General features: G+C 38.3%; 1 protein-coding gene and 1 long non-coding RNA gene across 2 annotated transcripts in view; both read left to right on the top strand.

Annotated features, from left to right (window-relative positions):
• The window catches only part of LOC125782549 (uncharacterized), a 207,295-nt gene that overhangs the window by 69,202 nt on the left and 121,727 nt on the right, over positions 1–16,366 (top strand). The window lies entirely within an intron of this gene.
• zbtb16b (zinc finger and BTB domain containing 16b) overlaps positions 1–16,366 on the top strand; it is a 94,363-nt gene that overhangs the window by 64,353 nt on the left and 13,644 nt on the right. The window contains exon 5 of the mRNA XM_007231435.4: positions 15,653–15,823. Coding sequence (XP_007231497.3) covers positions 15,653–15,823 — 171 coding nt within the window. The remainder of the gene's footprint in view (positions 1–15,652; positions 15,824–16,366) is intronic.

Here is a 16,366-nt window from a genome sequence, read left to right as displayed (position 1 = left end):
ACTTGAACCCAAGACCCCAGTGCTGGGAGACAAACAAGCTAACCACTAAGCCACCGTGCCGCTCATAGTGGGTAATTGAGTCACTCTGTACGCAGAGAGCAGCCTGATTTAGCAGAGAACATCACTGTTGTGAACATTAGACATGCTGCTCCTAATGCCACGTTCTTGCCGGTGTAATATTGTCACTCTCTCGCTGTGTGTTTGTAATGTAATTTGCTTGGTTCTGTCATCGCAGCCTTTAAAGGGAAATGCTGAAGCTCATATGGTGAAGATGATAAAATAGGATTAATCGTTCAGCTCTAATTCTTTGCAGTACTGAAAGCGCTCCTCTCTCTTCTTATATAGAGAGAGGAGGGGAAGAGCTGTTAACGCTCAGTGTCTGCAGCGTTTAACCTTAATCTACTGTTATAGGTTAAAAGAGGAGACGCAATGTTTAGCTAATTTAGCGCTGTTGACAGTGAAAGTTGTGGAATGAGCCTCCAGCAGTGGAGCAGTTTTTTTTTTTTTTTTTTTTTGCCAGAGACGAGAGGCCTTGTTCGCCTCGGCCAAAACAGCCTGGAGCAGGTGAGCCGCCCGCAGCTATGTCTCGACTGTGCGGCCGGTGACATTCGCTGGCGGTTTCGCGGCCGAACACAGGGAGTATTTACCTAACGCTGGTGTTTTCACAGATCGTCTCACCGCGGCTCTTTCAGAGTGCAGACGTTCTCCTCTCTGCATGAATCAGTGAGAGGGATGGTTGCATCAGATGTGCTTGATTTTTTTTTTTCTTAGCCTCAGCCAGTCGACTCTTCTCGCCGGTGCTTCCTTGATCCGGCATGTCTGATGCACCAGTTGATTCAAGTCTTTGCAGCTTATTTTCCTCCACGCTGTGCTCCAAAACTATCCGCTTGATGGGATGGCGTGTGCGGCTTTCTCTCGCTTTTCTGAAATCCTAAAAGAGGCCCGTGTGTGGAAACCCCTGATGTACTCTTGTATAAATTAGTGAAAAGTACTAGGATTTCTAATACCAAATAGATAATAATTAAGTTAATAAAATACGCCTTTTTCAGTCCTGTCACTGTCTATCTGCCTGCCACAGACTCTAGTTCTCTCAAGAAAGACTCAGTTTCCCAAGATGCACCTGCACTTGTGACGCATCAGCGTTCCAGCTCGCCGTGCTTCTAATCATTGCTCACACCTGGACTCTTGCTTCCTCCACTTGTCCGTGTTATGCCCTCGAATGCAGCACTGTGTGTAGCTGTTCTTATACAATAAACATTGTTCTTAAATAATAGGTCTGCACTTCTTCAGTGTTGCAATGTTTATTTACATAATTCTGATCAGACTTCATTCATTTTAACAGCTTGAATTTCTTTAAAAAAAAAGAAAAAAGCTCAGTTTTAATGTGAGGTTTAAATCAGGCTCTGGCAGAACGTAATGTAATATTACTCATGGCAGTTTTGGTAATTACATGTAATACACTGTTTGCATTGCTTTGTAAGCCTTCTACTCTTTTGTCAACATTTCAATTTAAAGCCTTCATTTAAATTAAAAAGTACATAAGTAGGCTTATAAAACATACGTTACATAAGTAAGCTAATAAAATATGCTTGTTAATGATAAATGTTAATGACTGTAAATAAACTAAACTTAGCAGGGAACTAGACACTGACACTAAAACATAAATAGTTATGCATTTTTGAAATAGCATGTATGTGTCCAAATTGTTTATAATAGATGTTTAATTACAGATATTCTATTTATTTATTATATTTGGTAGCAATGCAAATGAGGATGATTCAGATCCATCTCTAAGACTTTTTGTTCCAGTAGGTTTTACTACAGACTAGTTTGGTGTACACGACATCAAAGAACATATATATATATATATATATATATATATATATAGCTCTGGAAAAAATAAAGAGAGCACTTCAGTTTCTGAATCAGTTTCTCTGATTTTACTATTTATAGGTTTATGTTTGAGTAAAATAAACATTGTTGTTTTATTCTAAAAACTACAGACAACATTTCTCCCAAATATTCTAATTTAGATTTTAATTAAATAGGTTTTTAATCACAGTTTTTCATGCATCTTGGCATCATGTTCTCCTCCACCAGTCTTACACACTGCTTTTGGATAACTTTATGCTGCTTTACTCCTGGTGCAAAAATTCAATAAGTTAAGTTTGGTGGTTTGATGGTTTGTGATCATCCATCTTCCTCTTGATTATAATACAGAGTTTTTTTAATTTGGTAAAATCAAAGAAACTCATAATTTTTAAGTGATTTCTTATTTTTTCCAGAGCTGTAAATATATATACACACTTTTGAGTAACTTGTCTAACTGATCTTAATCTAACTGACTATCATGACCCTGATCTCCCTGATGAAGACCTAAAAAAATATATTATACTAATTCTCACAAGTGTTGTATTGAAGCCAGACCTTCTGTTGCTCTTTAGAAATGTGTGCCTGCTTTACCGAACGTGTGGGAACAGGATTAGGTCTGTAGCTTCCACGCCAATTCGGCACTTTTGAGTCGCTGCTCTCCAGGGGTCGCGGGGTCATCTGACCAGTGTGAAAAGCAAATCCCCTGCCTTTTGTACAGTGAAGGGCCAGTGAGAAGTCTCGCTTCAGCTGGCTTTTCTGCTTGGCCTGGGAAAAAATGTAGGAGGCAGTACATGTCAATTAGGGATGAACTTTAGCCCCTTTTAAGGATTTCTCACACTTTAGCAGAAGCTGCTTTTAACCAGCATCCAAATCAAACTGCGGTCAGAATGATGCTCAGTGGGGTATGTAATTAGATATTCAACAGAGAATTCTACTGTTTTTTTTGTCATTTCCGAAAAACCCTTCAGAGATGGGGATGTGAAAAGCCACTTGATGTAAAATACTTATTAATTTTGATTTTTTTTTTTACAGTGGTGGTCAATAGTCATTATACACTACTGCTTAAAAGTTTAGGATCACATGCAAATTTCCCTCTTTTTGCAATAAAAAACACATTTTCATGCAATTCACAAACAATATTGTCCATTTCACAATTAATTTAGGTGTGAAAATGTTTGTATTAAAGCCTATTTTTGTATAGAGGCCTATTTTTATATAGTCCTATTATCAGCAATTCTCAGTCCTCTGCTTAAATCTCCTGGTTTGGCCAATAATCCAAGTTAAAGATGTTATTGGGCTAATTGGTTGTTGCTCAAATGTGTAATGATGTTTTTTGGACAAAAAAAACACACAAAAGTACCCTTCTTAAAAAATGTGTTCAAACCAAAATCTACAAAACTGAACACTACAGAGTGCATTCCAGTTGTGTATTTATTACATATTTATTAACTAGCTTTGGGGTATGAAGTACAGTATATAAGATATATGCAGTATAGATAAAACATATGTTAAAAGTTGAGTATACTCAAATATACTCAGTACATACTCAGAAAAGTGTGCTTATGATAAATACTATTATTCCACAATAGAATGAAACACAAAAAAGCAAGCCTCTACTATAGCATTAGGTAAAATATCAGATAGAAATTAGTTATATAGTTATATAGGTAGTTTTGTTTGCAAATAATGCTATTTGAGTGCTGTTTTCCATCAGAATAGAGCATAAACCAGATAATAAACAAGTTTATAAACCAATAAAACACTATCTTAGCCCCCAGATGCCCATTGCACTGGAAAAACAGTAGTACTAAAGTCAATATGGCAAAGTAACAGCTTATTTTATCTAATTTAATGTGATTTAAAACACTTTATAGCATATTTTTTCAAATATAAAATATCCCTCACAGGCTTCCAATGCAATGGAAATAAAAAAACAATAATACATATTTTAGTTATTTGGTTTTATTTGCTAAATAGATTTTATAATAGAATATTGGAGTCTTATTTTCTGCACATTAAAGACAGCATTCTTACATTTTTTTCCATCACTGGAGATAATAATTCAGGTCTGAAAGGGTTAAACAGAAATTTGAAAGATGGTGGAATTCCCCTGTATAATATCTGTATTATACAGCTCTGGAAATTAATAAGAGATCACTTAAAAATTATGAGTTTCTTTGATTCTACTAAATTGAAAACCTCTGGAATATAATCAAGAGGAAGATGGATGATCACAAACCATCAAACCAAACTGAACTGCTTGAAGTTTTGCACCAGGAGTAAAGCAGCATAAAGTTATCCAAAAGCAGTGTGTAAGACTGGTGGAGGACAACATGCCAAGATGCCACAGTTGAAAACTGTGATTAAAAACCAGGGTTAATTCCCCATATATTATTTTCTGAGCTCTTAAAATTGCGTAAATATGAACTTGTTTCTGGAATTTGGGGAAAATGTTGTCTGTAGTTTGTAGAATAAAACTACGTCTAGACTAATGTCTTTTTTTTTGTCTTTGAGTCACATTAAGAGTCTGAAAGCTTGAAAAGAAGAGTAGAACATTGATATATTGGAGCTTAAGCTGTTGTTATGAGCAGCGCTGCTCCTGGAACACACACACACACACACACACACACATACACAAACACACACAAACACAAACAGAGAGAGAGAGAGAGACACGACGCTGGAATAATCTCACAATGACTTTAAATAATAAGGGAATGAGTCAGGGTGTGTGTTTGTGGGAGCCGTGTGTTACTGATGCTGTGTGATGGGGTCATGTGAGGTCTGCTGTAGAGTGTGTGAGGCTGTGACCCAGTGCGCCCCCTGCTGGACACCGGGCGCAGTGCTCAACAAGTGCCCCAGCGCTCTTTAATCCAGAATGAGCAGAAGACTGGGGGTGAATGATTTACCTGAGCGTAGCTGCTGATGCAGTATTGACGGAACACGCTGAGCTGAACGCTGAGTTTAGTGTGGGTTTATTGGATGATCTGCAGATGAGTCTGTCTGCTGTCTGTCTGTCTGTCTGTGTCTCTCTCTCTCTCAGATTTCTGAAGTAAAGGATCTTGTTGTTCTGTTCTGCCTCCAAATGTTTGATTTTAAGAAATGATTAATCAGACGGACTGTGATGAAGGAACGGCAACGGAGGCTCGCTCTGATGTTCTCCTGCGCTTTTGAAAATCTACCAAGCACCTGTTTCCTGTGACCTGGGCCTCATTACGAGCTGTGAAAGGCAGCTTGTTCTGCTGGAATACTGATATCCTCCAAACACTCTCACACTCTCTCTCTCTCTCTCTATCTCTCTATCTCTCTCTCTCTCTCCTTCTCTGTATATCTATCTCTATCTCTCTCTCTCTTTCTCTGTTTCTTTGCATTTTCTTTTTTCCTCCTTTGTTCTGCTCTCTCTCTCTCTCACTTTTGCCTATTTTTTTCTTCCCTTGTTCTGCTCTCTTACTCTTCTCACTCTTCTCTCCATCTTCTCTTTGATCTCTCTGATATCTCACTCACTTTCTCTCTTTGTGTTGTCCATATTTTCTCTTTTCTATCTCTGTTCCTTCGCTCTCTGTATATCTATCTCTCTCTCTATTTCTCTCTCTGTTTCTTTTTTCCTCCTTTCTTCTGCTCTCTTTCTCTCTCACTTTTGCCTTTTTTTATTCTCTCTCTCTCTCTATCGCTCACTTTCTTTATATATTCATCTCTCTGTTTCTTTGCTTTTTCTTTTTTTCTCCCTTTTTCTGCTCTCTCACTCTTCTTTCCATCTTCTCTCCGATTATCTGATCTCTCACTCATTTTCTTTCTTCCTTTTTCTGTCTTTCTCTCATTCTGTTGTCCATATTTTCTCTTTTCTATCTCTGTTCCTTTGCTCTCTTTTTCTCTCTCTCTGTCACTCTGTGTTTCTCTCTCTCTATCTCTCTCTCTCTCTCTCTGCTTCTTTGCATTTTCTTTTTTTCTCCCTTGTTCTGCTCTCTCACTCTCTCACTTTTGTCTTTCTTTATTCTCTCTCTCAATCTCTTTATCTCTCACTTTCTTTATACTTTTCTCTCTCTCTGTTTCTATGCTTTTTCTCTTTTTTCCCTTGTTCTGCTTTCTCTCTCTCTCACTTTTGTCTTTCTTCATTCTCTCTCTCTCAATCTCTCTATCGCTCACTTTCTTTACATATGTATCTCTCTCTGTTTCTTTGCTTTTTTCTCCCTTTTTCTGCTCTCTTACTCTTTTCACTCTTCTCTCCATCTTCTCTCTGATTATCTGATCTCTCACTCATTTTTTTCTTCCTTTTTCTGTCTTTCTCTCTTTCTTTCTCTATTCCTCAGTCCATATTTTTTCTATCTTTGTTTATTTTCTATACATATATATATTTTTTTTTCTCTCTTTCTCTGTTTCTACGCTTTTTTCTCCCTTTTATTTTTCCTTTCTTTGTCTCTCTTTCAGTCTGTGTTTATCTGCCCTCTCCAGCTTCTCTCTGAATATCTGATATCTCACTAATTTTCTTTCTTTTTCTGTCTCTCTTTCTTTCTATCTCTATTGCTCTGTCCATCTTTTTTATTTTCTATCTCTGTCTATCTCTTTCACACACTCTGTTTCTTTGCTTTTTCTTTTATCTCCCTTTTTCTCCTCTCTTACTCTTCTTACTCTTCTCTCCATTTTCTCTTTGATTATGTGATCTCTCACTCATTTTATTTCTTTCTTTTTCTGTCTTTCTCTCTTTCTTTCTCTATTGATCTGTCCATCTTCTCTTTTCTGTCTATCTCTCTGTTTCTTTGCTTTCTCTTTTTTCTCCCTTTTGCTCACGCTTATTTGTCTTTCTTTCAATCTTTTCCATCTTCTCTTTGATTATCTGATCTTTCACACATTTTCTTTGTCTTTCTCTTTCTTTATTTATTTCTTCTCCATCTCTGTTCTTATCTCTGTAAAGAAAGATATTTTACCTCTTTCTCTCTGTTTCTTTGTTTTTTTTTTCTCTATTGTGCTCTCCCTTTCTTTGTCTCTCTTCATGCTGTGTTTATCTGCTCTCTCACTCTTTCCAATCCTCTTTCCATCTTTTATCCTCTCTCTCTTCCATTTGTCTCTCTGTCTCTCTTACTGTTTCTCTGCATATTTTCACCTTGTTTTCCACTTCCTTCTCTTTCTCTTTCACAGTATATATTTCATTTCTCTCTGTGTCTCTCTTTTGCTCTCACTTTATTTGTCTCTCTTTCATTCTGTCTTTATCTGCTCTCTCACTCTCTTTCTTTTTCTTGTTGTCTTTTCCTTTGTCTTTTTTCTGTCTTTTTCTATCCATCTGTCCATCTTCTTACTTCACCCTCTCTCTCTCTCTCTCTCTCTCTCTCTCTCTCTCTCTCTCTCTCTCTCTCTTTTCTTTAATAAAATGAACAGTTCTGCACTAGTGGATGTAGATTTGTGTTGTCTGTGATGCGCTGGTTTTGGACTCCCTCATTCTCATTCTCTTCTGGTATTTTTCTGATTATCCGTAATTGTCTGCGCTTGTCCCTCGTTCCGGCAGCTGACTTTGAGGAAACAAAAACACACCAGCGCACGGCTCTCATTGTCTTGTGTGATGAGACGCGGTGGAGAGAGCTTTTGTTGGGAAGAAAAGACACCTCAGCAGCTTTACGCTTCTAAATAAAGGCGGTGAGGAGCGTGAAAGAGCCGGACCCACCACTCAGGCCAATAATAGGGCAGGTCACTCCAACGTTCAGGACAACGGTCCCCCCCCCACTGTCCAGATGGCCTCTCGAATAAATCATAGCCAAAGGTACAATGCATTCCAGAACATAGGCTTCAGCCAACAGTACAGCTCACCACTGACCCTCTGTTTATCCAATTATTAACAATGTGAAGCGGTCAGCACCCGCCCCACTGTGAGCGGACACTGAGGAGAAACGGGGGATCAGCATGAAGACATCTTTATTCTCATGATATCACCATATACAGCTCTGAAAAAAATAAGAAACTACTTAAAAATGATGAGTTTCTTTGATTTTACCAAATTGAAAACCTCTGGAATATAATCAAGAGGAAGATGGATGATCACAAGCCCATTTTTGCACCAGGAGTAAAGCAGCATAAAGTTATCCAAAAGCAGTGTGTAAGACTGGTGGAGGTGAACATGATGCCAAGATGCATAAAAAAAAACTGTGATTAAAAACCAGGGTTATTCCACCAAATATTGATAAATATGATTAAATATTAAAGTACCTGTGGGAGTCTATTATTATTCATTATTATTAGTTATTAGTTATACCACAACACCTGGTGTATCAGTAAATCAGTGTTTAACAATGTTAAAGCAGTAACGCAAAGTACTTTTAAGACTGAAAGCTAAAATTGCTGTCTCACATTTGTCTCCCTTTTTTATGCTCTTATGCTGATACAATAAATAGATGCGCAGCGACTCGGTTCTGATACATCAGCTCACAGACGCAGCCTTGTGTTTATCCACATCACCCTAGGAGTGATGAGGGGAAAGAGAGCCATCTACTGTACCCACCCAGAAAGAGAGAGCAAGGCTCTATCTGTGCTCTCTCAGGGCTCCGGCAGCTGACAGCTAGTTGCATAACCAGGATTCAAACCAGCAATCTCCTGATCATAGCAGCATTTAGCCCAGCTAAAGTCCAAGAGTCCATATTTACAAATGTTAAACTAAAAGAGAGAGAAAAATATACAGTATAATAATAGAGCCTAATAAATCTCGAGAGAGTGACATTGTACAGTGTGAGAAAAGAATGGAACCAAAACAGTTGCTTTGGTTTGATGAATCAGTTGGATTTGTTGATACCTGCAGTGTGATCAGGAAGGTGTGTCATTGCTTTTTGTGTCTTATGTCTAATGAAAACACCAGCTGCCCTGTGCATTCAACATTTGAGTGATAAAGTAAAAAAAATACAGAAGCTATCAAAATGATGGAAATGTCCCATTATAACGTTATAGCATAGTGGGTAACACCACTTCCTTCCTTCTTTTCCCTAAATCTATCTAATATTTTATAATATTTTATAGAATAATGAATAATGGAAACAAATAAATCTCTAACAAACAAATGCATCAATTATCAAAATCAATTATGCTAAAAGTATGAAGAATAACTGTTCATAAGACAGATTACTGTTATTGTAAACTGGTGTTTTAAAACAATGCGATATGATATGACACATTCTTAGTAAACAGTAGAGATGGGCGATATGGCCCTAAAATAATATTGCAATATTTTATCGTATTTTTGCATTATTGTATTTAAGCAGTTCAGTTTAGCTTGGTTTGATGGCTTGTGATCATCCATCTTCCTCTTGATTATATTCCAGAGATTTTCAATTTGGTAAAATCAAAGAAACTCATAATTTTTAAGTGATTTCTTATTTTTTTTTTAGAGCTGTATAGTGGGAAATGACAATATAATATAATATCATAATGATATTCAAAAAGGTAGATGATACAATGATTCCATTTGATTCATTGTATCAACTTCTGAGCCACGCTGCTCTTGGAAGTTTGCCGTGGTTCTGTTTATTTATATTTTGGGTTCTAAAGCACAGCCGACGCTCGTCCTCCTTCAGTTTTAATCACATTCAGGCGTGATGGATATCGCTCTTCTAACATCGAGCACGTAAATCAGACAGGAGTGAGGCGATGCATCAGGAGGCTGGTGGTGGGGTGAAGCGGGCGTCACCTGAAGGGGGCCAAGCATGTTTACTCCCGTCGTATCCATCCCAGTTAAGTTAATGGAATTCCAGACCGTCTCTCTGACAGCTCTCCCTCTCCATATGAATCATCTGTATCTCATTCCCCACACTAATTCCAATTTAATTGCCTGTTGCCCACAGGCACTTCAATGGCAGTAACAAATGGTTTGATTTTGTAGTCCTCATCAGACGGCATTTTAAATGCAACACGCTAACCCCACTCGAATGCCAATGAAGCAGTGGCACAGGCTCCTGTTTACTAATCATTCCCTCTCTTACACTCGGCCTCTCTCCCCTCCTCATATCTGATTAAAGAGGATTTGTAGGACTGGGAAGGAGCAGGCAGACTCACTCTGGCTCTCGTAAACCATCTCCAGCCAGAGGAGACGGTTTGTTTCCGAATATGAGCTCCGGACACATGCGCTCCCTTTCTGATGATTTAATGTCGTATAATTGTTTAATTAAGTGTGTTCCATCACTGCATTATAGACCTACAGCTCTGGAAAAGAATACGAGACCACTTCAGTTCAGTGTCTGAATACGTCTGAGTAAAATGAACATTGTTGTTTTATTCTATAAACTACCAGCAACATTTCTCTCAAACTCAGAATGGAAATATTGTCATGAAGAGCATTTATTTGCAGAGAAATGGCTAAAATAACAAAAAAGATGCAGAGCTTTCAGACCTCAAATAAGGCAATGAAAACAAGTTCATATTCATTTAAAGTTTTTAAAGTTCAAAAATCAATATTTGGTGGAATAACCCTGTTTTTTTTATCACAGTTTTCATTCATCTTGGCATCATGTTTTCCTCCTCCACCAGTCTTACACACTGCTTTTTGGTTTGGTTTGATGGTATGTGTAATAAAATGGATCTGAGTCCTGCTTAACATTTTTGTAAGCATTTCCTAACCTTTAAAAAACACTTTTACTGTGGTAAAATTGTGGTTAACTGCGCTATAGGCGTGGATGGCCAATCTAAACTACCCCTCCCATTTTTTATTTATTTATTCATTTTTTTTTTTGAAATTTGATCTGAGGGTGGAGTCAGGAAAAATCAGGTGGTTTAGTGCCCCTTTAAGATTCCACTGTTTTTAATAAATAAAATTATGATTTTTCTAAGATTTGATTTAAAAAAAATATCTTTAAAAAATATTATATTATATCGTAACCCCTTCACTGTGATACGAATAGTATTGCCAGGTTCTTTATTATTTTATCTTTCGTCGACATTTGAACTTGTTTTCTTTTTTATTTATATACTAATTTTTAGTTTTAGTAATGCTTTTGCGTGACTTCAGAAAATAGAAAATTTCTGCCTGCAGGGTAGTAGGACACCGACTATGTAGTGTGGGGCAAGATCACCATCATTTTCTTCAAACACTACAAATGTATAAGAAGATTGAAAAGTTTTGGTACATTTTTTTGTGAAAAAAAATACAAAAATATTCAGATTTGTTTAATGAATTTGATTTATATATATATAAAAAAATAGATACATCATTCCTCCAATATGCTTCCAGTTAAACAACCATGTCTGCATCACAACACATGGACGGGATTCAAAGTCAAAGTCAAAGTGGTTTTTATTGTCATTTCAGCTATATACAGAGTACACAGTGAAACGAAACAACGTTCCTCCAGGGACCATGGTGCACATAAACATTTGTTGTCGAACTGATGTAATAAATGTGATTTTAGACTCTTGCTTTGTTATAGAGTCTGGACCAACCTGTTCAATCACAGGTCTGTGATTAACATCACCTGTCCGCCGGCACGGTTCACCTGTGTCACTCCTGGGCTCTCTAATGTCGCTCTGCTGTGTGCAGTGGTATTTCAGTAAAGCTAGCAGCAGGACTCCAATAGTGTATTGTCCAGCCCAGGCACTCTCCAATCCTCCAATTGTGTTCATGCTCAGCAGGGATACACCCCCCCAACACACACACACACACAAACACACAGACACACACACACAATCATCTCATCTACCTCCCGCATCCTCTGGCCTTTGACCTCACCCCAACCTCCCATCAGCAGCTCTTTCTCTCCATCTCCTCTTTTCATCTTATAGGAAGGCTTTGAGACTCTTCCAAGCCATGAATAGCATTTCACTGTATATAAAGACGTTTAAACCTGAAATGACACAATGCTGTTTACACCTACAGAACCAGTCTAATGTTAAGACTAACCTGCATTGATGTATGTTTAAACATTAAACATCATGACATTTTGATCTAAAGTCTATGTGATGCTTAAATGCTTTAAAAAGATCAATGAGTATAAAACCTCCCCAAGCATTCAGCTGTTGAACAGTGAAACTGTGTTTCCTGAAATAGAGTTGCACGATGCACTGAACATTCAATGCTTTTTCAATACTATGTCGACACAAAAGATTCAGTTCTTTAGCATTCGATGCTTTCAATACTGTAAAAAGCCCATTTACTAGCATTAAAGGAGTTAAATTAGTAGACACAATTTCATTCACTTCATGAGAAAACTGATTCACACCATGGCTGGAGTGGCAGGATAAGGTAAACCTAGTGTTCAGAACAAACTAATCAATTTGCGAGTACTAATTTGACTCAGTTAAGCAACGCACGCACATGCAAGCCAGCAGAGCAAGTGTGATTTGTGGACAAAACGAGCTTGGGTAGTGAAGTGTGGATATTTTTTACTTATATCGCTAATGAAGACGGAAACCCAACCAACACCACAAACCCAAACATCATCCAACATCATCCTAACCCCACTAATACCCTTGTTGCTGAATGCAATCAAATCCTCACTGCAGGGCTTCCATCTAAATCTAGTAGAAATCCTTCCCTAACCTGTAGAGACTTTTACTTCATCCAAAGCAACATAAATTCTCCTTTAATACTCTTGATTTCTGAAGAAACAATGACTGAAAGTGAATGAAACTCTGCCTTCCTGCCTTCAGTCAGAACAGGACTTTTAAGGACACTCATTAGCTGAATCATATGGAGTGGCTTCCATCTAATTTCAGATTAATTTAAGTAACTTCAACTCGGTTTTAAGACTTAAATTTTACATAGAGTAAATAAGTGAACTGAACTTCAGTCAATCCTTTCTTTTAGTAAACTTTACTTCATTTCTTTTTTCTGAATTAATCCTTTCTTTTCATAACCTTTACTTAATTTCTGCATACAATATTACCTAATTACAATTACTTAATTTATACAATATTACTAAATTTAAATATTTGCATAATCTCAAAAATTTATTTTGTAAACAGACCAAGTCTCACTGTCTCAACACATGGATGGCATGTAATACATTCTTAAAAAGACTATACTAGTGTAATATGTGTGTTTTAACTAAAATATTTAAATTTCAGGAATTATAATATAGTATGTATCATACATTATTTGAGTAATATTGTATAAATGAAGTAATTGTAATTAGGTAATATTGTATGCAGAAATGAAGTAAAGTTTACTTAAAGAAAGGATTGACTGAAGTTCAGTTCACTTGTTTACTCTGTGTAACATTTATGTCTTGAAACCAAGTTGAAGTTACTTAAATTTATCTAAAATTAAATGTACTTAAAAAAGCAAATGCAGAAAGTTGCGAAACTTTTACAAAAAGTACATTTTACTCATAATTTTTTTTCAGTGTACACTGTAAATCCGTGATCAGAGCTAGCTGTATTAGCACTTGTTGATTGTAACTTGTGTGTGTGTGTGTGTGTGTGTAGTTTCAGTAGTTGTGAGGGAGGTTGTGCGAGGCTTTGGTAAAGTGCGAGGTCTGGAGAGAAACCTGTGTGAAGCTTCTGCTGCTGCCCAGGCTGACACTCGCCTTGCGAGCGGAGCCGGCTCCATTAACAGCCCCATTCACCCAGCTTAAGCAACTCTGTCAGCTACTTCAGGCCCATTAAAGCTCTGCTGGGAGTGTGGTGAGGAGAGAGAGAGAGAGAAAGAGAGAGAGAGAGAGAGAAAGAGAGAGAGAGAGAGAAACAGAGAGAGAGAGACTATGTGCTCTCTGAAGAGCATGAAAGATGGTATAAATAGATAGAGTAGTAGAGGTAAATTATTCCTAAAGACATGAGCTGGTAGGGAGCTGAGGCACTCCTGCCTCATATAGTGTTACGCCTGTCTTCCGCTTTTACCTCCTCCCAGCTGCGAACGCCTCACACATCTAAACCGCGCACCACTTCCCCCTCTTTGCTCTGTCAAACTAAAACTTTCTAATGTAGCGGCAAAGCGCTGACGCTGTGTTTGCGTGTGACCTGTCACAAATAATAGTGTTTTGAGTCGTATCTCTTCCTGGTAGAGTTTCTAGTAAGATGGGTTTATTTTTAATTAGATATGTGTCGTTCCTGTGTATAGCCAAGTCAACATGAACTAATTGTGACTGATTCCAGATGCTGAGCTAAAGACGTAGGTTATGTTCACATTACCAAGCTAAAATCAGTTTTTTTTGGGCTTTGATGGAAAAATTTGAGAAATGTAAGCATATATTTACTATTGCAAATCAATTAATCTGATTACTTGCAAATAACTGTGTGGGCAGTCATCTCAACAGGTCTGATTTAAAAAACAAATCCGATTTACTTGCAGTCTGAACACAGTTTTTCATATGGGGTCCTAGATCAGATCTTAGATCTGATTGTTCCTTTATATATGCTAAAAATAACTGTTGGTTGGTAATTCCAGGTAATTACTGGAATTACTATAATTGTCATAAGGTTGTTATAAAGGCCAAAAGTTTAAGAGGTTCAAGAGGTAAAACTTGATAACTGCACTATAATTATGCATTGTGAATGGAGCAAAGTGACATTTTCGGACTGTCATGGATGGACGGATGATTAAAAAACCTATTACACGAGAGGGAGTGTTATAACGTGTAATATTGGCACTGCTGTATATCACAGTTCCATTATCACTGTTTAATTAAAAAATTTGAGCTAAAGAGAAGGAGAAAATAGCATCTGATTGGTTACAAACACTCCGCCAGTTAAAATAGTTCCATTGCTGCTCTGTTTGTAGCTGTGATGTTTGGTTTGTAAGCGCTGCATCGTTGCTAGGTTTACCTGTATATGGCGGAGTAATACATGGAGAGTTTCGGTTACAGTGCATTACCGGCTGATAACAGCACTCATAGAGCTCATAGAATGCCTCTCAGCCAATCATATTGCAGGATCGGAACTTACTGTGGTATAATAAAATATAAAGTATAAAATTATATTTTTTTAGTGTGTGTGTTTATAACGGAGGTAGTCCAGTTAAATATATATACATTTATATAAAGTGGCTTTCCACATATCACAGTACCAAAACCCCAATTTTTCTGCTAGATATAATCTCTGTTAATATAATAAGCAGCATGTACTTGTACACAGTAGTCAACTATAACAATACAAGACAGACATTCTACACTGACGTGAGACACAATGCGTGTTTATCTGTTGTGTGTTTGTGGTCTTCTTTAGTTCTTTAGGCCTTTGTTCTGCTGTTGTGTGATCTGATGAGCCTGAGTCAATGTCTGTCCTTAAACCGAAATACGAGGAAAAGAGTCGGGGTTGGGGGGAAGGGGGGTTGGTGCTTGTGCTTGTCAGGGTGCATTTGCACAAAACTCCCATTACTGGCAGGCTGTCTGTGATAGAGACCAGAAGCTGATTTTTATGTGTCTCAGGCGCAATTGTGGTCTTTTTTTTTTCCTTCTTCTTCTTCTTCTTCTTCTTCTTCTTCTCCTCCGAGCTGTGAGGCAAACGCTGATTGATTGAGTGGGAAGTCAATCCTGGCCTACTGTTCATGAGTCCACCTCTGGGAATTCACATAGATTTTAAATTAGAGACAGCTTTACTTGAAAGATACATTATTGACTGAAGCAAGAGATACCGGACTGCTCAGTTTTCAAGAAAGAGAGGGAAGGAGAGGGAGAGGAGAAAGAGAGATGGAGAGTTACTGTGGAGTCCATTCGTTTCATTCATTCCGCTCCAGTCACTGTATTTATTGCTAATTACATAGCTGCTTGAAATGAATTAAGTCATAATTGTGCATGCTGTGTATGTTGTAGAAACTGAGCACTAAATGTCCTCTCTCCATCTCTCTCTCTCTACATCTCTCTCTCCCTCTCTCTCTCCCCAGGTTCAGATATGGCTGTGTTTTGCCTGCTGTGTGGAAAACGCTTCCAGACCCAGAAGGCCCTGCAGCAGCACATGGAGGTTCACGCAGGTGTGCGCAGCTACATCTGCAGCGAGTGTGACCGCACCTTCCCCAGCCACACAGCGCTCAAACGTCACCTCCGTTCACACACGGGTGAGTGTCACACTCAACACACCTGCCTCCGTCCTCCTGCAGGTCTTTAGGAAGATACATGACTAATCATTAGTGCTTGGCCTGCTTCCACATTCAGCACCAGTTGGGATTTTGACCCCTGGGCCCGGTTCACACTTTAATCCAGCAAGAGATGAGACAGAGGAGAGCAGAGGAGAACAATCAGCATAGACATCTATTTATAGAATGCCTTCCCGTTTATGGAGTTTACCATCAGCTGCCAGAGCCCCGAGAGAGCACAATTGGCCTTGCTCTCTCTGGGTGGGTAGAGTAGATGGCACTCCTAGGGTGATGTGGATCAGAACAAGGCTGCGTCTGTGAACTGATGTATCAGAACCGAGTCGCTGCGCTTTCCTCCGAACGTTAGCACTGTGCTGCTAAAAAAAGAGGCAGAGTCTGACTTCACATGTATCGGAGGAGGCGTGCGCTATTCTTCACCCTCCTGGTGTTGGAGCATCACTAGTGATAGGGGAAGCCCTAATGAGTGGGTTGGGTAACTGGCCTTGTAAATTGGGGACAAAATGG

This window comes from Astyanax mexicanus, chromosome 18 (assembly GCF_023375975.1).
Source record: "Astyanax mexicanus isolate ESR-SI-001 chromosome 18, AstMex3_surface, whole genome shotgun sequence".
NCBI lineage: Eukaryota > Metazoa > Chordata > Actinopteri > Characiformes > Acestrorhamphidae > Astyanax > Astyanax mexicanus.
The sequence above is the reverse complement of the archived record's forward strand: the minus strand, read 5'-3'. Positions and strand labels throughout refer to the sequence as shown.